This window comes from Ziziphus jujuba, chromosome 2 (assembly GCF_031755915.1).
Source record: "Ziziphus jujuba cultivar Dongzao chromosome 2, ASM3175591v1".
Taxonomy (NCBI): Eukaryota; Viridiplantae; Streptophyta; class Magnoliopsida; order Rosales; family Rhamnaceae; genus Ziziphus; species Ziziphus jujuba.
The window spans coordinates 13818687-13844674 of NC_083380.1; the positions used below are offsets into that span (position 1 = coordinate 13818687).

The following is a 25988-nucleotide window of genomic DNA, read 5'->3' on the forward strand; positions in this document are numbered from 1 at the left end:
TTTTACATATATGGCCCCCTAAATATTCCCCCCTAAATGTCATTATCTTTCCTTATAAATTAAATATTACTCTTTAAAGTTTGTAATTATCTAACACACACACACACATATATATATATATATATATATATATATATATATATATATATATATATATATGTATGTATATAAAAGAGTTTAGATCATTTATTAGGCATTATTAAACTAATGGAAATATTAAGTTACATAATTAATTGGTTTGTCATTTAGATATAGATGACCAATCATATTAAGTTACATAATTAATTGGTTTGTAAAATGTGATTTTCTTTGGCTTAAGAAATTTATAGTTGGAATTTTCATTTTTTGTATTCGGCCAGTTAATTTTTCTTCAACCTGAAACATAATTCAATTATTATCAGAAATATATATATATATATATATATAATTCAATTAGCGTATATATATGGAGAATGTTGGTCTTACTAGTAATGAAATTTTAATTTATTTGTATTTTGTTGGTAAGGGGAAAGTAAACAATAGGATACATGATTCATACGGTAGTTAATAGACTAATTATACTGTTCATCCTCTATTTTGTCATTAGTTTCATATTGGACCCTACGATTTTAATTTATTTCAATTGACTCTCACAATTTTAATTTTAGTTACAATGTGGCCTTAATTTTTTTAAATCATGGTTTTTGTATTTTAAATTTGGGTTTCAATGAGCGTTAACGTTGAAAAAAAAAATAATGAAGAATTTGGTTAAAATACAAGCACCTTTAAGAAATTTTTATCAAAATAAATAAATAAATAAATAAACTAAAACAAATATAAGTTTGTTAGAATAGGTAGTTAGTAACTTTCTCATTTTCAGGTGTATTTCTTTGATTTTATTTGATTTTTGGTTTTGATTCTCATCTGTTATATGAATCCTATATTTTCTCTTTTCAGGTGAAATTTCTTTTATTTTTTTTATTTTTGTTGATTTTATCACAACAATTTTTTTCATCTATAAAAGGAGAACTCATTTACATTACCAATCACCATCAAAATCCAACGCTACTTTTATTCTCTCTTTCTCTTTTTCTAGTATATCCATTTTTTATTTTTTTTTAAGCTAACAAAGAAAGCTATGGAGCTCAAAATGAGAGCTCCGATACTGGTTTTGTTTATTGGGATTTCTATTATCCTGAGCATTGTAAAAGCCGACTTTTCTGATTCTATCAAATTGAATACTGGTGGGTTGAAAAGAGCCAATTTTCCGGATGGCTTCATCTTTGGAACGGCCACTTCAGCTTATCAAGTTGAAGGTGCAGCCAATGAGGATGGTCGTGGCCCAAGCATTTGGGATGAGTTTGTGAAAATTCCAGGTAATGAATTTGATCTACTGTAAATCATCTTTTCAATAGTCTCTTTTTGTTTTTGTTTCTGTTTTTGTTTTTGTTTTTGTTTTTAGCTTTTAGTTTTTAAGATTTAATTTTATTTTATTTTTAATTTTTGGAAACAGGAATAGTAGCTGATAACGCCACCGGAGATGTCACGGTGGACGAGTATCATCGTTATAAAGTAAGTGTTTCCAATTGATTCATTTTTTATTTACATGTATAAATGCATGTATTTGTATGCATCGGGATTGAACATGGAAAGCACATTTAAGTATACAAGCATGTACTTGTGTACATATATGTATACATGTATATAGGATTGAAGTTTTTATTTATGGTAAAAATATGTATAAATATTCGAACCCTTTTTGATTTTGTTGTTACAGGAAGATATTGATCTTATGAAAGAATTGAAATTTGATGCATATCGCTTCTCAATTTCATGGTCCAGAATTTTCCCAAGTAATCATTTGTTTTTTTTTTTTCTACCCTTATTTCATTGCAACTATATCAATTTATTTGCAAATTCGTCTACTTTTTATTAAATGCTTTCTTATACAACTCATTTTGATCAATGTAGATGGCACTGGACAAGTAAATTGGTTAGGAGTTGCATACTACAATAGGTTGATTAACTACATGCTCTCAAAAGGTAAAATAAAATTACTTATGGAGAAACTTTTTGAACATTTTTATACATCCAATCCAAAGTTACATATATATGATGTTGGGTATATTTATTTGGATGTAGGTATTACTCCTGTGGCATGTCTATATCATTATGATCTTCCTCAAGCACTTGAGGAGAGGTACTTGGGATTGTTAGATCACAAAGTAGTGTAAGTAATTCATTCTCTATTCATGTTCATTTTCTTTTCTTTTTTTTTCTCCTTTTTCTATTTACTTTTTTTCTGAATAAAGGTTTTATAATAATTTCAGTTATAAGATTTGTGTTTGGATTCCGAATTTTGAAATTCCTTTTTGAAAACTCTTGCAGAAATGATTTCGCAAACTATGCTGATTTTTGCTTCAAGCAGTTTGGAGACAGAGTGAAGAACTGGATGACCTTTAATGAACCAAGAGTAACAGCTGCTCTTGGTTATGATAATGGATTTTTTGCACCAGGAAGGTGTTCAAAAGCTTTTGGTAATTGTACAGCTGGGAATTCAGCAATTGAACCTTACATGGCAGCACATAACTTGCTTTTATCACATGGAGCTGCTGTACAAAGATACCGCGAAAAGTATCAAGTAAGAAAACAAAATATATTCTGATTTTTCTACATTTTTCATTTTCTTTAACTTGTAAAACTGAAAAATCTTTTGCATTTTGCAGAAAACACAAAAGGGAAGGATCGGAATTCTCTTAGATTTTGTATGGTATGAGCCTCTTACTCGAGGATTACAAGACGAATATGCAGCACAAAGAGCAAGAGACTTCCATCTTGGATGGTAAAAAATAAAAATTATAAATTATAAAAAAAAAATTTCCCTTAACTTCCTCAAGCATAATCTATCTTGTTTTATGTATGATCTTGAACTTTTTACTATATTTCATTGCAATTTCTTCATTGTCATAATAGGTTCCTTAGCCCGCTAACTTATGGTGAATATCCAAAAACAATGCAAGAGATAGTTCTTGATAGATTACCTAAGTTCACCGAAGAGGAGGTCAAAATGGTGCAAGGCTCATTTGATTATATTGGTATCAACCAGTATACTTCTTACTACATCTATAATAATCCACCTAATACAGGTCCTCAAAAGGCCTTGGGTTACCAGGAAGATTGGCATGTGGGTTTTGCTTGTAAGTATTTTCCATTCCCAAATCTCTGTTTATAACATTTAATAAAACAGGGTTATTAACACCATATGATAAATTGACTAAAATGTCTTATGTTGCTGAACATATGCAGACTCAAAAGATAATGTTCCTATAGGTCCTAAGGTAAGTTTTTCAATATGGCACTCATATACCAAACTTTCACATTTGCAGCATACTTTTCATCATATTTTGAATTGTACTGTCATCCATTTTGCAGGCAAATTCTTATTGGCTTTACGATGTACCATGGGGCATGTACAAAGCTTTAATGTATGTAAAAGAGCGTTTCCAAAACCCTACCATAATCTTATCAGAAAATGGTATGTGCCAAAATGAACTGTTCTTGGTTTTTTCTTTTTTTCATTCTTCAAATTAATTTTATTATGGATCTCTCATCTGTTAAATTTTATATTTTTATGCATTTTTTCAGGCATGGATAACCCTGGTGAAATGTCTGTCCCCGAAGGATTATTCGACACTAATAGGATCCATTACTATAAGGGCTATATAAATCAAATGAAGAGGGCAATGGATGATGGAGTAAATGTTATTGGCTACTTTGCATGGTCAATTTTGGACAATTTTGAATGGAGGTCAGGATTTACTGCAAGGTTTGGCATTGTATATGTTGACTGGGAGAGAAATCTCAAGAGGATCCCAAAATTGTCTGCCTACTGGTTCAAGCAAATATTGGGCAACGAGGATGACACCTTCAATTGAAGCTGAAGAGAAACAAGTAGCAGACGTAGGTGGATGACTAAGAGTAATGGTTTTTTAGTATTTAATTTTAAGTGTTTGTGCAAATCTTGCAATGTTTTAGGGAGTAGTGTGTTTATGAGTTTCCTGTTCTTTGTTGGTAAATAATGCTTTTGATAGATTAATAAAATTTGGCTTCTGGATGCCCTCTTCTCTATATTTTTGAATTTTTTTTTTTGACCTTTTTTTTTTCCCCCCAATACTACCCAAACAAAAAAAAATAATAATAATAAGGGACATGAAAAATAATCTAATTTTCATCAAAATAATCTGACATGAAAAAACTATTCCCTGAAAAAATAAAATAAAATAAAGGGGGATACATTGATTATTAACTGTGCCTTAAATTAATTAGACACGAGAAAAGAAATTTAAGATACTTCTACTTTTACAGTTGTTTTGCTTTACCTTCTTCCCCTTCCTTTTGCTCTCTGTGACTACCTTAGTAGACTTAGAATTTACACTTTCTTGGGATTGGGAAGTGAGGCACAGAATATCCAAATTCTTTTCTTGCGTCACTTTTGAAGCTTCTTCACTATCTGTGTTTGTCTGACATAAATTTTCTTTGTAGTCATCATTGTTGCCTTTTCTTTTATTGCAAAAATCCTTATCAGTAACTTCCATTGTTACACTGCTCTGAGATACATACAAGGTATCCAAACTTTCAGCTTCTGTTACCACTGAAACTTGGCTCCCTATTTGATCCAAGGATATTTCTTCAACTTTTCTTCTCTTAAATGGATTGTTGTCAGGAACCTTTAATGGGAAGCAGCTTTCAACAATTTTAGTTTCCTCTGTTTCATGAATTACTGATGCTGCTATTAGCTTTTTAAGTGCCCCGCCTTCATTCGCATACTTTTTTTCATTTGAAAATGGTTTCTGCATTTTTTCTGTACCTACAAAGAATAATTTTAAAGCTAAGTCTAGTTATGCACCATGGATGCATAAATTCAGGACCAACAATGTTATAAGAACAAGGTGTCAAATGGGTTCGAATTTCATAACTTGCCTGTATTAGAGTTTCCTCTGGGTTTTTGGGAAGAAAAGGCCACAAAGCAGCCATCTCGTGCAGGTACAGAAGCAGCCTCAACTCTTGGAAGCCGGCCAGAAATTTGGATCCTAACAGGGTCTGTATGACATCTAGGAGTTGGTGAGCAGTCAAATGCTTCCATGCTGATGGGATCCATATTTCCTTCAGCAATTGCAATGGCTACTGATGGAGGGATTTCTCTGATTTTATTAGTACTTGGTCAAGGAATGAAAAATGCATATGTTGAAAACACATTCCCACATCCCCCAGTATCCAACCCATATATATAGCCTCAGTGTTAGGCACGGGTAGTTCATATGCAATGCTATGCAGCAAGAGCACCAATAGGTTTCCAAACAGACTTTATGATGATCTTATTGCAGCTTTTAAATATATAATGAACTGCAATATTTATGTGATGCAAAGGACTTAAAATAGACATATGCAACAGGCTGCTTAACATACACTGGATGATATCTTGATGATTATCTTCACAGCACAGTGCAACATTTTAGTACCCAATATTTTGGTTTGTGCTTACAAGCGAGAGAAGAAAGAAATATTCGTCTAAAAATCAAGAAAACAGAAGGATACGGTCCTAAGAAATCAATCTCCCCATCTAGAGACTGCAGAAGCTTCTGTGGGACTGGTCTCATATGTTTTAGTTTTTTCATGTCAGTGTCATATCTGCATGAGAGTAAACAAGGGCAATATAATAAGTGAAAACAATTAGAAGATGAAAATGAACAAAAGATGGTTCATAGAAATAAATTAAGTTTTGCACTATACAGACATTTGAGCATGCTGGAAAACAGAAACTGCTTCAATGAATGATTTAGAGTAATCTTCAGGCACTAGATTTCCCTTCTCAAATTTCAGAACCGATACAACCTACAAACAAGCTAGTCAGTATGAAGCATCAGCAACACCAGTAGAACTACAATAGAAGACAAAAAAGCATACTTACACGTTCTAAGTTCCGATACTTAGAAACCAAGGCAAAAGCTTTCGCAATACCAATGCCGGGAATAGAGGGAAGAAAATCACATCCAGCTAATACACACATACCTGCAATCGGTAGATTCAAATTGATCTTTATCTCAACAATGTTTACAAAGGCCACCAAGGCTGTTCTGTTCTCATGACTGTAGAAATAGATGAGATACTTGGAACATAATTTCGTTTTGTAAAATCAAAAGCAAATTTCAGAAAAAGAAAAACTATTGGACTAGATGAGATAATTGTAAGAACAATGCATGATATGATTATTGGGTAACTTGACCCACTTTGTTTTCCAATATAAATTACTCATGGTGTAAAATTTTCTTACAGCACCAACTGATGCTCTATGAGATCAGCCTATACATATTAGGAACTTTTAAAAGCAATACAGACAGAAAGAAGCTCAAAGTGATTCGGCAAACCCACCTGTGAACAATTCCTTGTCGAAATTTTGAAAGGAAGGTTTAAGAGACACAGAGTCAAAAATATCGTCCATCACTATCTCTTCACCATTGCCATATCGATCCATCTTAAAGATAACCTGCTTGGAACCAAGACAAGTCAAAATTAAACACAACCAATAGTTTCAATGATAATGAAAAATTAGTCAATCAGGAGAGTACTAGACCTCCATCAGCATCAAATGAAAGTTGTGGAAGTTCTTACAGCTTGGCAACCATATGCCACTAGATCACTATCTTCTGTAATCACAGCCTCAATTCCACCTTTTTCCACTTCAAGGCTGGACAGGTATGCTAACTGTGCATCAGCCTCATATGGAGCTACAACAAATTCAACATTCTCTGATCTCAAAATCTGAAAGGGCATGGTGGAGAGATTATTACTAAGGAAGCCAGGCTCGAATGCCACAAACTCAGAAAATCAGTAACCACATTGTTAATCTTTTAAAATCAAACTGAATATCAAATCTTGACCCTTTTTTTTTTTTCTTTTTTTCTTTTTGATCTGAAAAGAATATAAAGCTTTGATAATTATGAATTTGGACAACTAGATTATACATTTGGCTTTTATAGGATGTGGCAACTATTTACCTGTATCAACTGATGTGCCATTGATGGAGTAATACTCACTGCTCTCTACAAGTTTAAAAAAACAAGTAAAAAAGCCAGCACGAAGATCATCCACAGGTGTCCGATACTATGGAAATTAAATCAAACACTGAACTTAAATTAACAGAATATCAATAAAGAGACTACTAAACAGATGGACCACAACTTGAATACAAGATTATAAGAGCATTTAGTCTTCTAAAAACAGAATGCAGAGCAATCGTAAATCATTTATGTCTAGTACCATTAACAACCCTTTGAGTGACTAGTTCATCAAACATGAACTTCTTTCCTTTTCCTAAAATAAACTTTAAAATTTGTTACCAATTCGGAAAACATCAAAAACTATGAAGAATAAAGAGAAATACATTAGCTCCAAGTTAAACAAGGAAAAATTGCAATGTAGTAGCTTATAAGGAAGACAAGCAGAACCCAAATGATAAAATTGAATAAAGAAACATCTTTCTTCCCCACGCGAAAGTCAATACCTGGAAGAGCTCTGAGGCAGCATTAACATTCCCTTCTTTAAGCTTCTCCATTGCCAAATCACGATTAGCCATTCTTCTCCTGAAACATCAAAGCACAACCCTTTTTTTTCTTACAAACAAAGCTTTAGAAACAACAGAAAAGAATAAGGAAATGGAGGAGAGAATGAATATGGGAATCAAAGAAACTTGCTTATGGCGGTCGTGCTCAGTTGCAGCTTTACATGGAATATTGCCACCATCAAAAACAATGACGGGGGTTATTCTGTAATGACGAAGAAGATTTATTCTGTGCATAAAGTAGTCTATGTAGCGCAATTTCTTTTTACCATCCGAATTCAGACAAATTTCCATGCTACATGAATAAGCTGTCCAAAATACCAAAATATATATATCATTTCCAAAAACGCTTCATCGATTTCTCTCTCCCAACAAAACCCAAAAAAAAAATGGAATTGAAGAATGTTACCTCCTTTGTGAAGCCATGAATATGCATCAATACCCACCTGCAAATAAATTCAATAAATATATTAAAAATACATAAAAACAAACCTTTTTTTTTTTTTCCCCAAAAAAATCAAATGTGGGATTGGTATTTACTCGCTTGCCCGCATACTTCTTGATGTGAATTGGTTTAATGTAGGGTTTCATGAATTTGAGAAGATCTTTGATACCCATTATTTGCTTTGCGGCTCTATTTCTATTTTGTCTGATAAAAATTGGGTTTTGGGTTTTAGATTTTCCTTTAAATTTCTCTCTCTCTCTCTCTCTCTCTCTCTCTCTCTGTCGATATATATATATATATATATTGTCTGTATGTATATATGGATGAAGAACGAATAACAATGAAGAAGGGTTTAAATTATTTAGAGAAAATGGCGGGAGAGCAAATGGCAAACTAAAAAAGAAACATTAGCAGCTGAGAAATTAAGCTCTCACTAGCCTTTGACGGAACTTTTTTGCACAGACCAATATATTTTCGCCACATTTGTGATGCAGTCGGAATGACCGTTGCAAATGTATTGGTGTTGACGCGGCGCAATACAATTGGTTGGTGCATGATAGCAGAAATTGGAAGAAGGGCAATATGGTCATTTCAATTCTATTTTTACCGCCATTTTCGATTGAATTTTTTTGATACTCCCCGCTAGTGTTTTTTTTTTTTCACTTGGTGATTGAGATCAAATGAATGCCCAACCCCCACGCGCCTTTGAGTGAGTGGATTCCACGAGCCAGCACATCGTCGCTATTGACTACCCCTTTATCAAATGGCTGTTAATTTTAAGTTGGTGGTATACTTTTTTTTTAATAGTGAAAATTGAGAAAATAGAACTCGAATTATTATTCAAAAAAAATCAATGACTTTAATGATTGAAACAAAATTAAAAATACTAGATCAAATGCAATTTCAAGTGATTTTTAATTTGAATTTTTTATTTTTATTTTTTTAAATTTATAGTTGTTTAAATGTCTAAGAAACTCCAAATGTATAAATTAGCACTTAACAATTAGATAGATTAACCAAAAAACTAATGCACCTAATTTACTCAATGATGTGTTTTCATTTTATTTTTTCTTAGTTATACTCTTTTGCATGTCTTAATTAGAGTTTGTACACATGTACTTATTTATCATCAATACGTGTTTTTAATTTTTCTCCGTCAGAATATATATTGATTAAATAAATTTATAATTCAATAAAAAATAGCAAGTCAATAAACAAACTTACTTCGAACCGGATCAATTTTATGTTGTTTATCAACTAAATTTTGGGTCGCTACAAAAGCATTTACTCATTGTCATGACCCATATTTTCAACATATGAAAGCTTAGACCCTTTGTCTCTGTATGCACATATATTGACTGAATTGGTAGAAAATGTGTACCGGCTGGAAATGTTTACAAGAAACAAAGAAATAGCAATAAAGGATTGAATATGAAATATTGCAGTAATTTCAAGTTGATTCTAACTCTAGCTTTCAATTTAATTTCTTTTGCAAGTATCATTTAAATCAGGTTGTCTTGGTAGGCAACTTAAGACTCGTACATAACCAAACTCTGCGTTACAATATACTGCTGTTTCACCAAAAGAAATGCAAGTTACACTACTGAAAATTTGTACAAAGCATTAAAACTACCCTTTTCACTTGGGATTCCTAAGAACAATGATAACCGAGTCTCCTCTCAGGAACATCTTACTGATGAACCTGTCTTTATTAACTGGTTGGGCCTTCTTCTTTCCTTTGCCAGTCTTTGGTACCTAAAAAAAAAAATGAACCACAATTATGGCACTGAATGAAGATTGGAAAACAGGACAAGAATGAAGAACAAAGGTGAAACATATACCTCAGTCCACATCTCTCTAACATTCTCCAGAACCATGTTGCAGTGGCGATCAAAAGCTCTCACTCGACCCAAAAGTTTTTTGTTGTTGCGGCAGTTAATGAGAACCTGTTTAGGAAATGAAAACAAAATTTCATTAAAATCACCAATCACATGAATGCAAACTAGTACAATAAAAACAAAGAAGGCTGAATTGCCAGTTTACCTGAGTGTTATTTTTTACACTCATCATGAGAACGGACAGCGGTCCAGTGTTGAACTCCTCATCCTCATTCTTGGCCACCTATAATAGTCAGGTTTAAACAAGCATTACATAGGGACAAACAATGAAACATGTGCTTCAAGGGTATTCAACATCAGAAAAAAAGAATAAATTAAATTTCAAAGTTCCAAATAGAAAACTGGAAATGTGAAATTTGCAAAACAAGTAAAATAATAACTTACATCTTCTTCCATTGCACGGCTGGAAGTAGAAAAGGAAGAACACAGAACCATACAAGGAAAGAACAGTGTCAGCAATTAAGAAGAAAATAAGTGACGATATGGTTAATTTGACACTTAAAAATTGAAACAAACTAATAAATACCTCATTTGAAACTCTTGTTTTTCTCTTAAAGCGAACCCTTGATTGATCTGGCAATGAAGATAAGGATACAAGTCAACTAAATGAGATAAAAAAATAAAATTACACATTTTGTTTACATAACAAATAAAATGCACGCAGCAAACAGAATTCAGGCACTTACAGTTGAATTAAAACAAATAAATTAATTAAGAACGTGGCAAACTTAGATCCATAACTTGAGAATTACTTACTTATCATAGGTGTTTTCTCAGATTGTAGGAAAACACAAATTTAAATACATAACATAAAAATAAGAGTTAAAAATTTCAAATTTGAAAATGGCAACAAAGAGACAAAGCTTTAAAATTGTTAAACACCCAATGCGTACCAAAATGTCAAAGTTCAGGAAGGAAAATGGCAATGTATCCAACTTTTGTTTTAGAAATTTAAAGGCAAACCATTGATTTATGTGTCTGACAATTAAATTATAACCTTCACATATATTCACATATGTTTAAATAATATAGATACACATAAATATAATGACTATTGTCGCATACATGAATATATCAATGAGTTTAGCCTCTTCAGTTCAGGTCTCCAAATATTTTTTCCGCATGGGGTATCTCAGAAGAACGAAAGTTATTTTTCTGATCATCCTCAGAGGCCAAATATATATAAACGACAACACAGTATAAAAAACAAAATCACTAAAAATTAAATTATTCAGGGTTCCCGGTTCTGGGTCAAAGTATTACTTCTAATCAGATGCTATAAACCACAAAAATGCTTTATATTTTTGAGAATTAAATTATAACCCTTAACATTATATTTAAATAATATTGATACACATAAATATGAAGAATATCTTGTACATATCAGAGTTTAGCCTCTTCAGTTCAGGTCTCCAAATATTTTTCCACATGGAGCATCTCAGAAGAACGAAAGTTATTTATTTGATCATCCTCGGAGGCCAAACATATATAAATGAAAATATAGTATAAAAAATAAAATCACTAAAAATAGATCATTCAGGGTTCCAGGTTCAGGGTCAAAGTATTACTTCTAATCAGATGCTATAAACCACAAAAATGCTTTATGTTTTCGAGAATTAAATTATAACCCTTAACATTATATTTAAATAATACTGATACACATAAATATGAAGAATCTCTTGTACATATCAGAGTTTAGCCTCTTCAGTTCAGGTCTCCATATATTTTTCCACATAGAGCATCTCAGAAGAACGAAAGTTATTTATTTGATCATCCTCAAAGGCCAAACATACATAAATGAAAATATAGTATAAAAAATAAAATCACTAAAAATAGATCATTCAGGGTTCCAGGTTCAGGGTCAAAGTATTACTTCTATTCAAATGCTATACACAATAAAAATAAAATTTAAGGGCAAACCATTAATTTATGTTTCTGACAATTAAATTATAACCTTAACATGTAATTAAATAATATAAATACTCAAAAATATAACGATAATTGTTGTACTTGAATGTATATAAATATAAAAAAAAATACATATATATATATATATATATATCCTCTTCAGTTCAGGTCTCCAAAGATTTTTTCCGCATGAGGCATCTCAGAAGAACGAAAGTTATTTTTTTTATCATCCTCAGAGGCCTATATATATATATATATATATATATATACATACATACATAAACAACATATTATAAAAATAAAATCAAGAAAAATATAGATTATTCAGGGTTCTGGATCGAAGTACTACTTCCAATCAAATGCTATAAACCAAAAGAAATAATAATAATCTGAGCCTAATACACTATTCAAAAATTCAAATACAATTAAGCAGATATCCAAAAATCGAATCATGAAAATGAGATTTAAAAAAAAACAAGCCCTAAATCCTACACAAAGGAACAAAATTTTCCAGGAAAAGGAAAACCTAACAAGGAATCCAAAATAAAAGCTAAAAACGAAGAATTAAAACAGCGAAACAAAAGAGGAAAAAGGGAGAGATTTGCATACCTCGAGCTTTTACAGTCTTCGCTAGCACAGATCTAACAGTTGGGGAGTGACGAGCCCGTAGACCGCCTCCCTTTTATGGTGTGAATCTGGAAAAACCCTAGATGGGGTTTTGAATTTGATCCGTGGGTTGGTCTGGGCTTCAACCTGTTTTAATTGGGCTTGATGAAATTTGAGCCCTTAGTTAAGTTTGACCTGCTTTGGATTTATATCTAATCGGGTAATTCTATATACACCACCATGAAGCATACAATCATATTATTGCCGCATTTTAACTTCTGAAAAAAAAAAAAAAAAAAAAGTTGGTCCATTCTTTATTAGACGGCCATTAGTTTCACTTCCAACTAAAAAATATTTTAATTTTCTCCTACATTTGCCTGTTATTATTCTCACCAAGTCCAGCAATCATCTTTCAATTTTATTATTTTCATATTACAATATAATTATTTTATTTTAATAATAATTTTACCTGTCCAATGTAGGATTTATAGACAAAAAACACAGCAAAACGAAAAAGAAAGAAAAAAAAGTTTAAACTGGTGTGGTGAATATCCTTCATTTATTTTTTGACAGAACATATAAACACAAGTTTACAGAAACAGTAAACTATCTAATTTTCACCTAACACTGCAATAATTATACTGCCAAAAGACAAGTCATACTTTGGCTATCTAATACAACAGTGTTTTAGTAAAAAACTAAATATAAAGTAACTAAGCATCAAAAGGCAACTAAGACAGCAACAAAAGTATCATTACACTAACACTCCTCCTTGATACTTTTGCTGGAAACACTAAAATCATTTCTAAATGAATCAGCTTCACTTCACCATTTCTTTCAGCTTCCCTCACAACATGATATTTGACTAGAATATGCTTTGTTCTTCGATATTGACCTGGATTTTCAACAATGGAAATTGCGGACTTGTTGTTACAGTATGTAGTGGTAGCTTTTTCTTGCCTCTCATTTAAACCAATAAGCAACTTCCTTAGCCATAAAGCTTGATTCGAGGCAACTGCAATAGCAATGTATTCAGCCTCAGCTGTGGATTAAGCAACTAAACCTTGTTTTTGTGAGCTCCATGAAAATGAACTTGAACCAAAAGAAAAATAAGTATCTTGAAGTACTTTTTGAATCCTCCATGCTGTCAGCTCAATCATTATCAATATAGCCTATCAAATTGCCTTCTTCTTGCTTCAAAAACCAAACACCATAGTCTATAGTATTTGGAATGTACCTTAGCACTCTTTTAGTTGCAGAATAGTGAATATGTGATGTAGCATGCATAAATCTAGAGAGCAAACTCATAGAAAACATAATGTCGGGTCTAGATACAGCAAACTATAACATCCCGTCCCAAAGTACATCGGAATTTCTAAAATTTGACCAAGGTTAACCGAGTTTGACCGTCGTTGACCGAGAAGGGGTCAAATGTTGACTTTTTGTTCCTGATAGAATTTCACATTAATCGAGGTACCATTAAAAATTACACATTAGCACAAGTTCATAGACTAGTAGCACGTTGAAAACGGAGCTACAGATTGAAAGTTATGAGCAAAACAAGTTGAGGTCCAAACTGTCCAAGGGGTGTCGGAGTTGACTTTTTGTTCATGCAAAATTGAGTTTTGACTCATGCATGATTGTGAAGTACTCGTCGATAAGAGTTCATAGACTAGCGGTATGTCCGATTTGGACATGTGGTTTGAAAGTTATGGACTTGTAGAGTTTTTCAAATACAGTATTATTTTAATATTATTTTTAAATATGTGAACAGTGTACCACGTGTGACTTAATAAAGGGTGTCATGTGTCACAATGAGAATATACCACATGTCAACCATATTAAATACTATATTATCTTAATATTATTTATTTATTTTATTGTTTTTATTATTTTTATTAAAAAAATTTTTTTTCTTTTTTCCTCACGTGGTGAAACACCCACGAAAAATGGCTTTCTTTTTCTTTTTCTTTTTCTTTTCTTTTCTTCTTCTTCTTCATTCTTCCTTCCTTCTCCCTCTCGGCTCCACCCCGTTTCTCTTTTTTTTCAACCATATGAAGCCACACGCACCTGATGGGGAGGAAGAGGAGGAAGATTCCGGCCAGCAGTCGGAAAATGGTGGCCAACCAACATCGGATGCGGTCGGATCGGGCTTCGTTGCCGGCGACAGCAAGATTGGCTTCGATGGTGATCCGGCCCCCACCCGGCCAAATTGATACTCCTTTCCACCTATTTTGGACCTCCTGAGCTCGATTTTGAGGTCCATTCAACTCAATTCCCTGTCGTTTGAGAGATACGACAAGTTGAAGTTTGGCCGAAACTTCCCGTCCATTCTGCCGGTCCCTGCCGATCAAATTGGGTCCAATGAAGATCGGTAATGTGATCCTCGTCTCCTTAGCTTTCCATAGGCATCTTATTTATGAATTTTGGACACCGTTTGTGTTAAACTTCCCCGGATACCGGGTATTATTTATCCGAATAAAATATTGATTTATTTGAGTTATGTAATATTGTTGTTCTAGGAGCATGTGTGCGTCGTGGAATTGATCCCATGGAGGATCTTGGGTTAATTGCGTGCTCGAGGTGAGTAACCCACGTTCAAATTAATTTCGGAAATAAAATTTGTGAATATTTTGTATTAATTGAATATTTGAAATTGATATTCTATGTGATAAATATTTAGTAGATTTATATTTGGAAATTTGATGCTCAATTGAGTGAAACAAACTATTTATATATTAAGAAATATTTTGATTTAAAGAATTTTATGAAATTGAAATTGAAATTATTAATTATTAAATTAATTTGTTGGAATATTTCATAATTGAATATTTCAAAAATATGTTTATGTGTTCAATATTATGAAAATTTCTATCTAGAATTGTATTGCCAATTTATAATGTTTTTAATATATGTTTTGGTGCCAAAAGAATATAATTGGGAATTTAAAGAAATTGTGGTTTTGATGTATTTTAATTATTGCTATGGTTGTTATTATTCAATTATTATGCACAATTATATGAATTAATTATATATGGAATTTATATGGTTTTCATATTAGTGATTTAAATTGACTTTTGAGAATTTGAGAAAAATATGGATTTAAATTATTATATTTTAAAAATATTTATGCATTGAAATATTAATGGCTTGACCTTATGCCATTGAAAAATTTGTATATTCAAATTGATTGATTTGAACTTGATGGATTTTAAAGTGATGGATTTATGATGAAGATTAAAGAAAAATGTGGGAATGTGAGTTTGAGAAATGGTATAATTCCCACTAGGGGTGGGCAAAAACCGACCTGACCCGACAAAACCGACCAAACCGAAGAATTTGGGTCGGTTTGGGTTGGTTTTTATTGTTTAGTCGGTTTGGGTCGGGTTATACATATTTAAATGTTAGATTTTCGGTTCGGGTTACGGGTTGGAAGGAATTTTAACCCACCCAACCCGAACCGAACCGTTTCATAACCAAAGAGCCATTTTGCAAAAATTATTTTCATTAAATTATTTCTATGAAATTTTGTAAGCCATTGATCTCTCACCATCTAATTACCACCGTTGGATTTCAAGATGAAAACACAATACACAACAGTGACAGCACTCAACAGAACACAATCTCAGATTCTCACAAAACGAAATTGAAGCCTTAGCATTCGCGTCGCCAATCGCCACTCGCAGGCAGCATCCTCCGGCCAGCCACCACCCGATTGAACTCCCAAGCAACGCCACCACTCGTCACCCTCCCAAGTCCCAAGCTCTGCAGGTAAAAATCATTATATTTCTTATTATTATTATAGTGATTATTGATTGATTGAAATTGAAAGGAAATCTTTCATAATTTTATTTTATTTCGAGTTAGCAACTTCTATTTTATTTTTTTTTCATTCCTTTCTGCTTCCCTTCGGATTGGAAAATTAAATAGATCTTTGCATCTCACACAATTCAAATCTTGTAACACTCAACACTTTCACGAGGCTCACTCTACATCCTAATTACACAAACACTGAAACACCTATGCACAAATTAAACAATTTTCCGGGAAATTGCAATCATCCTTCACAACCCAATTAAGCTAAAAACCCAGAAATGAAAGCAATGAAACACAGAAAACAAAGAGACAGAGACAGAAAGAGACTGACTTAGCTGAAGCAGACAAACGGAGTCTGGGCTCCACGGGACTCGGAGAAGCTCCTCTCATCTCAATCGATACAGCAACAAGATGAAAATGGCACCATCTGATTCTGATTTAGAGAAAAAACAAACACAAGCAGAAAAACAGAAAAATAGTATTTTTATTACTTTCTGGAAACACCCAAAAAAAAAAAAAAAACAGATTCAGAGAAAGCAAATACAGAGAACTGAAAATGAAAAGTAGAAAATACCCAGTTGCTGTGATCTATTTAAAAGAGTGAGTAGCGGAGCTTTTGCTGGCTTAAAAAGAGTTAAAGACTGCCATAGAAGGCAGTTAATTCATTACTTTTTCATGCTCTTGTCTAAAACCCGGTAATCCAATAAAATATTGAGTATTGACTCAGACTAGTCAAATTTCCTCTTAAAAGATAGTCAAATTTCACTTTTTTTCTTTTCGGTGATGTTTAAGTTTATTCTTTTCTTGTGTAATGGTGTAGGTGCAGAATGATTTGGTTGGGGATAAGTGATATAAAAAAGAACAATGATTAAGAAAACTAAGTGGAAACTTTTTGGGTTATGTATAATTTCTTTATCAAATAATAGTAATTTTGAATCTAGAACTTTAAAAATATTTAAAAATTAATTTCTTTGTTGAACAATCTGTCATTGCCAATTTGATTCTTGCTCTTAATGGTTAAAAATGCATACTTGTACTCAATTATGTCATTTGCATGAATGATGGAAAATAAATATTATTTTTTTATTTCAATTCATTTATATTTATGCCCTAAAATCTTGTGCAAATCAGAGTGTTTATATTGTTGTTTGTTTGATTCAAATGGCTTATTTTGTTGAATGGTGGACTTGGCAGTATCTGTCCAATTATTATATAAATTCATCATAATAATGTTCATAATTATGTACAAGCTAAACTTAAAGTACAAGCTGCATATATATATATATTTTTTTTTTTATTTATATATTTATATATAATTATATATGAGGTTCTTTTCCTCAAGTCACTCAAAATTATTTATGCATAACTAAAACTTTTTGTCTTGATAAATATGAATAAAAACCTTAACCTGCATTTTTTGTTCACAATCGCAGAATATATTGGAAGAAAGCTACTTCTTCAGTCACCTTCAAGGACCAAACAGCTTGCCTGAATCACCTGTTGGACAGGCTTCTCAAACTCTCAGCAGTCAGCACTAATTTGGGCAGTGAATCTAATTCCTCTCCAAATGGTAGAACAGATGTGGCAGGTTTGATAAGCTTCTAATTCTCTGGAATTTATTCTCTTTTAATTTCCTTTGGTGGTTGTTTCCCATTACTTAAAGAATCTATGCTATTTTAAATACATAAAATATTATACATGGAAACTATGGAATGCTGTTTTTTCTAATCAGTCTTAACGTGTATTTTTTTTTTGTTTTTTCTAATTAGTATTGCAATTTTATTTTTTTTATTTTGCTTTGTGGTCTAATATATTTTTTTCCCCTGTTTTGTAGATAAAATCAAACAGCCTATCGTGACTTGCATAAATCGAATAGCATTCCTTTTCTTTGTTTAATTCCAAGATCACAAACAATTGTGTGATTGTCTATTATTTGGAGGTAAGTTACTTAGCCTTTTTCTCGTTATTTTTGCATGTGGGAAGGTCAAAAATTGCTTTTGGAAAGTGTAGTGAAGCATAGGCTGTGAAATTGTTTGCTGTGAAGTTTGGAGATTGTGAAGTGATGTGTGACTTGATTGCTGTGAAGTTGTTAATATAACCTGGCCTGCTGATTTTGACAGCTATATGTATATATATTTGTATATATATATATACATATATGTATATGTTTATTTTGTTTTTAATAGGTTCTAGATGGATGAAGGCCACAATGATTTGTATGATATTAATGAATTGGAAGAGTATTTAAATGAATCAGATAAAGCTGAATCTCAACCTTCACAGTTGGATAAACCTTATAAAACGCAAAAGAGAAAACCTTCTAGGGCTCCATCTTGGGTTTGGGAACATTTTGAAAAAATTCCAGATTATGATCCAAATAATCCTAGGTGCAAATGTAAACATTGTGGGGTAGATTATGCATGTAATACCAAGAGATGTGGAACTAGTACATTGCGAAACCATTTGATGAACCAATGCAAAAAATACCCTAATAGGATGGAGGATAAAAAGCAACAAGTTCTTTCATTTGAAAGTGGTAGTAGCAATTTGGTCTCTATGAGTACAACATTTAGTAAAGAGGCATGTAGGCTTGCATGTGCAGAAATGATCATCATGGACGAGTTACCATTTAGCCATGTTGAAGGAGAAGGGTTTAGAAAGTTTTGTAATGCTTTGAACCCTAAGTTTGAACCGCCATCTCGTAGAACAATTTCTAGAGATGTGTTTCAGTTGTACTTAGATGAGAAAAAAATTTTGAAGAGTGTGTTTTCATTGAGGAAGCAAAGGGTTTGTCTTACGACGGACACATGGACTTCCATTCAAAATAACAATTACATGACTCTTACCGCTCATTTCATTGATGATGATTGGAAGTTGCATAAGAGAATTTTAAATTTTTGTATTGTGCAAAATCATAAGGGTGAGACAATTGGTAAGGTTATAGAAAATTGTTTGATTGAATGGGGTATTGAAAGGGTTTTCACAATAACGGTTGATAATGCTTCTTCAAATGATGTGGCTGTTAATTTTTTGAAAGAAAAATTAAATTATTGGAAAGGAAATGTTTTGGATGGTGAGTTTTTACATGTTCGTTGTGCTGCACATATTGTAAATTTAATTGTGACATTTGGATTAAAGGAAATCCATGATAGTATTGCTGGAATTCGTAATGCTATTAGATATGTTCGATCATCTCCTTTAAGGTTAAACAAATTTAAAGAATGTGTAGAGAATGAGAAAATTGAATATAAAGAAACCGTGGTTTTGGATGTGTCTACTAGGTGGAATTCCACCTATTTGATGTTGAACTCGGCTTTGAAGTATCAAAAAGGTTTTGATAGGATGATAGATGCTGATGGACATTATCTTAGATATTTTGAGGAAGATGAAGTAGGAAGGAAGAGAGCCGGACCACCTCTAATTAAAGATTGGGATAGTGCAAGGGTTTTTGTGAAATTTCTTGCTACTTTTTATGAAGTTACCTTAAAGTTTAGTGCCTCTTTGACTGTTACTTCTAATATATGTTTTCATGAATTGAGTTTGATGTATAATGCACTTGTTGAATGGAGTAATAGTCAAAATCATTTGATGGCCGATATGGCAAAGAAAATGTTGATAAAGTTTGACAAATATTGGGGTTCACTTGGAAATGTCAACAAGTTGTTGCTTATTGCCATTGTGCTTGATCCACGATATAAGCTGGAATATGTATCATATCTTTTTGAGGATACTTATGAAAGTGGTATGGTTGAATCTTTGACTAGGGATGTAAAAGATACTTTAGTTAACCTTTACAACTTCTATAAGGAAATTGATTCTATGAATGGGAGTTCTAAAGTATCAAATTCAAATGATGGTCAATCAATGCAAGCACAACAAAGTGGGATGATGATGGATTCATTGGATGATGGAAGCATAGATGATCGTCGGCGTTTGAAAGAATCACAATTTAAAAAAAGAAAAATGGAAAAAAATGAATTGGAAATAAAGAATGAGGTTGATAAATTTTTGTTTGATCCATGTGAGGATGTGGAGAGTGAGAAATTTGATATTTTGGCTTGGTGGAAAAATAATTGGACAAAATATCGAATTTTATCTCAAATTGCAAGAGATGTATACGCCATTCCAGTTTCTACAGTAGCATCCGAATCTGCTTTTAGTACCGGAGGGCGTATTCTTGATGCATTCAGAAGTTCATTGGGTCCAAAAATGGTGGAGGCTTTGATTTGTTCTCAAAATTGGTTGCAATCAAAGCCTATGACGTATGATTATAGAGTTGAAATACCAATAGAAGATGTCGCATATTATGATTCTATTGAATCGGGTAAGAATTTTTTTTATTATTATTATTTGTAATTTTATTTTTATTATCTATTTTAGAGTTTTTAGAATTTTTTAGTAATATTTACAACTTCGTTTAGCTTACTAATTAATCTAATATCATATTTTAATTTGTTTAGGAGCATCTTGGGTTACAAAACAAAGTTTACCTCCACCTAATTGATATATGATTACTTGGTAAGTTTGTTGTTAATTCCAAATCATCAATTATCTTTTACGTTAGATAATATTTTAGTAATACACTTAATGTTTATTGATTGCTAATTCTTTACATTTAATGCTTAATGTTTAATGTTTATTTATAATTTTAATGTTTGTTGAAGGATGAATGGAATTTGGTTTATTGAGGTAGTGAGCTTGTGGTTGCTGCTGGTGGCTTTTCATGCAATGGAGAATGTGGAAGAAAACAATATTTAAACTAATTTTTATTTTTATGGATTATTAGTTTATTTAATTATAAGTTTATTTTAAAATTTTAGATTTCAAATATGGGTTGTATTTTATTTTGTAGCTAATAATGGTTGTAGACTTGTTATATACTTTATTTGTTGATGTATGGTTTATAATTGGGTGGTGGTAGTAGTAGATTTGTATTATAGTTGTATGATTATGTGTTGTATTATTTAATATGTTTGATGCTTAATAATTAACTTATTTGGTATTTTTGTTTAGGTGGATGGATGTATGTTAAAATTATTTAATTTAAAGAATAATTTGAAAAGAATATCTAATTTAAAATATAGATTGATGATTAAAAAGGTCTAAAAATTTTTTTATACAATTTTGGTCCAAAAAATACCAAATTCGAAATATATATATATATATATATATATATATATATATATACAATTTGGGCCGAGGCCCAACACGAAGCCCAGACCGGCCCAACCCGCAAACCCAACCCAAACCGATCAAGTATGGTCGGTTCGGTTCGGTTCGGTTTTTGTATTGGGTTCGGTTCGGTTCGGTTATGTAACCAACCCAAACCGAATTGGTCGGTTAGGTTTAAAAAAACCCCAAAAACCGAACCAATCCGCACCGAGCCCACCCCTAATTCCCACGGTGAATTTTGGAAAAAAATTGCGTATTTTAATAATAAATTTGGTTATTTGTTTTAGACGCACTCATACAGTACTGGTGTTCTGGACTGTATATGTAGATGAGCACGCAAGTTATAATGTCTCCCGTGAGTTACCATCGGACCGAGGGCATGCAAGTTTTATATAGTGCACATAAGCCGCCCCCCTCCAAGGCCGGGTTGACGGTTTAAGCAGCGGTGCTGTCGGGATGCCGAAGCGACAGTATACAAGTTTCTCTTTTTAACCTCCCGCCAGATGGTGCTCGGGACGCTAGGTATCATAGGGCATCACTGGTATATAGTGTGGTACGTCAAATTATTTTCTCGATACGAATTTCAAACCAAGATGTTTTAAAATCGTATTTAAATTAAATGTATTTAATTTGTTTTATCATCTATTTCCAATTAGTATTTTCTAAAATATAATTATTCATATTTTATGTCACTTATTTTAAATCAATGTTTTTAAAATGCATCTTGCCGTATTTTTATTATATAATTTGGTTGAATATTTTAAAATGAATTTTTACAATATTTTTTCCACTTATTTTACAAGACTGTTTGTAATTATTTAAATTATATTTTTGATACTGTTTATTTTAGTTTATTAAATCAAATTTTATGAATTATATATTGAATTTCACTTTTATGTTATATTTCTTTAATGCAAGTATCCTGAATTTATTTTATTATATTTTATTTTTATTTGGATTATTTAAATTTTATTAAATTAATTATTACTTGATTTTTGGGGCATAAAAAATTGGGTTTTGTGAAAATGTTTTAAAAGGGAAACCTTTCCAATGGAGTGAATGATGAGGGTTTTGAGAGAAAATATTATTTTCAATTAATTATTATTTATTTACGTATTTATTTTTAATTAATCAAATATGCCATAATTATCGTTACTATTATAATTGTACAGTAGATAGGGTCACTCAGTGAGATGATTAGCATCTCATATTTTTAAATTGCATTCCCCTAGGTACAAGGATTGGTAGACGTTCGTCCGGAGCGAGCTTAATCTTCGTTACTGTCATATTTCGAGGAGTTCTCTTTATTTTCATTTATTTTTATTATAATATTTCTTTTATCCTTGTACTCTATGAAGCTCTGTATACTGTTTTGGATATTTATTTATTGATTATGCACTGATTTTCTATTATTCATTTGAAGTGCTGTAAATTTGTGGGATTAAATTGTAGTAATGTAGGAGGAATAAGGTGGTGTATATAGAAGTATGTTTTCAGTGCAAGAAATTTGTGGTAAGTCCAACCTTTAGGGGAGGTTCTGCTGGATTTTCCATTGGAAGGTCCGGTAGGGTTCCCCTGGAATCAAGGCTTGTCTAGGGTTCCGGTGAGGAATTTTAGACGCTTCCTGACAAAACTCCCAATAAGGCTTCTGTAAACTTAAACTTCAATCTTGTTAGCACCACCTTCGAGTTCAAATTTCTGATTGTAAACCATTAGAGTATCAACAGGATTACACTTCTCCATGTCAAATTTTTTGAGTAGTTCCACAGCACACTTCCTATGGGATAAGAAAATGCCATGACTAGATTGATATATTTCCATGCCAAGAAAGTAGTTCATCACTCCTAAATCTGATATTTCAAACACCTTTTGCATTTCAGATTTGAACTCCAACACACTTTGTGAATCTCCTTCTATAACAAACAAATCATCAACATATAGAAAAACAATTAATTTTTCATCATTTGAACCTGACTTCAAATACAAAGTAGGCTCATTTTCACTCCTTTTAAATCCCTTCTCCACAAGGTGTGAGTCAATTCTACTATACCAAGCTCTAGGAGCTTGTTTCAAGCCGTAAAGAGCCTTATGCAGCTTATAAAATTTGTCTTCCTTTCCTTAAACAACAAAGCCTTTAGGTTGTTCAACATACACTTCTTTTTGTAAGTAACTATTTAGAATTGTAGATTTCATATCTCAATGGTAAAATTTCTAACCTTTTTGAGCAGCAAGAGCTGGTAGAAATCTGATTATCTTATGCCTTGCAATTGGTTCAAACGTATCTCCATAATCAATAGCTGGTTGCTGCACATAACCCTTAACTACCAATTTTGCTTTATGCTTGTTTATTGTACCATCTATATTGAGCTTGGTCCTAAGGACCCATTTCACTCCAATTGCCTTTTCGTCTTGAGGTTTGTTCACCAACTCCGAAGTCTTGTTTTTATTTATCATGCTGATTTCAGTTTCCATGGCATCTCTCCATATCTCGAATTGATTTGCATCATAGAAAGTAATTGGATTACACAGTGCTAGGTTGCATATCTCATATACGTCAGTCAAAGGTTTTGTACCTCTGATATCGATCAAAGGTCTTGTACTTTGGACATCGATCAAGGGTCTTGTACCTCGGATGTAACAGCCCAGCCTAGACCACCCGCATGTAGATATTGTCCGCTTTAGGCCTGGAAAATCCTCTTACAACCTAGCCTTCACGGGTTTAAAACGCGTCTATAAGGGAAAAGTACCCACACCCTTATAAGTCATGCTTCGCTCCCCCTTCCAGCCGATGTGAGACTTCACAATCCTCCCATCTTGGGGCCCAGTGTCCTCGCTGGCACACCGATCCGGGTACTGGCTTTGATACCATCTGTAACAGCCCAGTCTAGACCACATGCATGTAGATATTGTCCGCTTTGGGCCTGGAAAATCCTCTTACAATCTAGCCCTCACGAGTTTAAAACGCATCTACAAGGGAAAGGTATCCACACGCTTATAAGCCATGCTTCGTTCCCTTTTCCAATTGATGTGGATAACAGCCCAGCCCGGACCATCCGCATGTAGATATTGTCCGCTTTGGGCCTGGGGAATCCTCTTACAACCCAGCCCTCACGGGTTTAAAACGTATCTACAAGGGAAAGGTATCCACACGCTTAGAAGCCATGCTTCGTTCCCCTTTCCAACCGATGTGGGACTTCACAATCCTCCCCCTTTGGGTCCCAGCGTTCTCGCTGGCACACCGATCTGGGTACTGGCTCCGATATCATCTGTAACAGCCCAGCCCAGACCACCCGCATGTAAATATTGTCCGCTTTAGGCCTGGAGAATCCTCTTATAACCCAACCCTCACGGGTTTAAAACGCGTCTACAAGGGAAAGGTATCCACACGCTTATAAGCCATGCTTCGTTCCCCTTTCCAACCGATGTGGAACTTCACATCGGACATCAGTCAAGGGTCTTATAACTCGGACATCAGTCAAGACATCAGTCAAAGACATTGTACTTCATATGCTTCTCTCATATACATCAGTCAAAGGTCTTGTACCTTAGATTCCGATAGCATTTTCATCATTTGAATCAGTCTCCTCCTAAATTTCATCATGTTCTTGAATAAAATTCTCTTCTGAGACTTAAACTTCACTATTTTCCCAATTCCAAGTAGCAGCTTCATCAACTTTAATATTCCTACTAACAATCAGCTTGTTAGTCTTCAAATGATATACTCTGTACCCTTTTGTGTCGCTGCTATAACCAACAAAAATTTCCACACTAACTTTTTGATCTAACTTGTTTCTTTTAATTTCAGGAACATGTGTATAACAAATGCACCATAGTAGAGTTAACTCCATACCACACCTCATATAGAGTTTTGAACTCCAATATTTTAATTGGTAATCTATTTAGCAAATATACTGAGGTATTCACTACTTCAGCCTAAAACTTCTTTGGTAATTGCTTTTCAAACAACAAGCATCTACACATCTCCATAATAGTCATATTCTTCCTCTCACTAACCCCATTTTGCTGAGGAGTATAGGAAGAAGTCAGTTGATATTGAATTCCAGCTTCTTTGCATTGCAACTCAAACTTTTGAGTTGTATATTCAGTCCCATTATCTGTTCTTATCACCTTGATTCTATATTTTGTTTGATTTTCAACCATGGCTTTAAAGCTGGTGAATATCTCAGCAAATTTAGATTTTTATTTCAGAAAATACACCTAACATATTCTAGAGAAATCATCTATGAAAGTGAGAAAATATATGCTACCATTGGTAGAATTCTCACCCATAGGTCCACATATATCACTATGAATCAACTGAAACTTTTCAAAGGCTCTCCAAGCACCTTTCAAAGGAAATGACAGCCTTTGTTGCTTACCAAGCTGACACACTTCACACACTTCTAGATTTTTGCTAACAGCAGGCATATTTTCTACCAATTTCTTTTCATATATTAGATTTAAGGAGTTATAGTTAAAATGGCCAAGCCTTTTATGCCACAACTTAGATTCATCACTAAATTTGGCATAAAAAAATATTATTTCC

General features: G+C 32.9%; 3 protein-coding genes and 4 non-coding genes across 7 annotated transcripts; 1 reads left to right on the forward strand and 6 right to left on the reverse strand.

Annotated features, from left to right (window-relative positions):
• Nucleotides 1-1063: 1063 nt before the first annotated feature.
• Nucleotides 1064-4093, forward strand: LOC107404527 (beta-glucosidase 44). The gene is made up of 11 exons (XM_048474532.2): nucleotides 1064-1355; nucleotides 1493-1551; nucleotides 1757-1832; nucleotides 1951-2022; nucleotides 2122-2209; nucleotides 2368-2620; nucleotides 2706-2821; nucleotides 2953-3176; nucleotides 3286-3317; nucleotides 3412-3514; nucleotides 3625-4093. The coding sequence occupies exons 1-11, from the start codon at nucleotides 1118-1120 to the stop codon at nucleotides 3912-3914; spliced, it is 1551 nt and encodes a 516-aa protein (XP_048330489.2). The 5' UTR covers nucleotides 1064-1117; the 3' UTR covers nucleotides 3915-4093.
• Nucleotides 4094-4899: 806 nt separating this feature from the next.
• On the reverse strand, nucleotides 4900-8336 carry LOC107404520 (exonuclease 1). The gene is made up of 11 exons (XM_025068687.3): nucleotides 8138-8336; nucleotides 8007-8043; nucleotides 7731-7905; nucleotides 7541-7619; nucleotides 7035-7079; nucleotides 6649-6798; nucleotides 6409-6523; nucleotides 5948-6048; nucleotides 5774-5871; nucleotides 5575-5667; nucleotides 4900-5180 (listed from the first exon to the last, which is right to left on the reverse strand). The coding sequence occupies exons 1-11, from the start codon at nucleotides 8213-8215 to the stop codon at nucleotides 4949-4951; spliced, it is 1203 nt and encodes a 400-aa protein (XP_024924455.3). The 5' UTR covers nucleotides 8216-8336; the 3' UTR covers nucleotides 4900-4948.
• A 1161-nt stretch (nucleotides 8337-9497) lies between these two features.
• Nucleotides 9498-12549, reverse strand: LOC107404525 (uncharacterized). The gene is made up of 6 exons (XM_016011478.4): nucleotides 12458-12549; nucleotides 10467-10513; nucleotides 10325-10343; nucleotides 10086-10163; nucleotides 9884-9988; nucleotides 9498-9797 (listed from the first exon to the last, which is right to left on the reverse strand). The coding sequence occupies exons 2-6, from the start codon at nucleotides 10469-10471 to the stop codon at nucleotides 9681-9683; spliced, it is 324 nt and encodes a 107-aa protein (XP_015866964.1). The 5' UTR covers nucleotides 10472-10513; nucleotides 12458-12549; the 3' UTR covers nucleotides 9498-9680.
• LOC112489744 (small nucleolar RNA Z159/U59) lies at nucleotides 11027-11113 on the reverse strand. The gene has a single exon (XR_003054013.1). It is a non-coding gene; the product is annotated as a small nucleolar RNA Z159/U59 (small nucleolar RNA).
• LOC112489746 (small nucleolar RNA Z159/U59) lies at nucleotides 11334-11419 on the reverse strand. Its single transcript, XR_003054015.1, has one exon. It is a non-coding gene; the product is annotated as a small nucleolar RNA Z159/U59 (small nucleolar RNA).
• On the reverse strand, nucleotides 11639-11724 carry LOC112489748 (small nucleolar RNA Z159/U59). The gene has a single exon (XR_003054016.2). It is a non-coding gene; the product is annotated as a small nucleolar RNA Z159/U59 (small nucleolar RNA).
• Nucleotides 12002-12088, reverse strand: LOC112489745 (small nucleolar RNA Z159/U59). Its single transcript, XR_003054014.1, has one exon. It is a non-coding gene; the product is annotated as a small nucleolar RNA Z159/U59 (small nucleolar RNA).
• Nucleotides 12550-25988: the final 13439 nt, after the last annotated feature.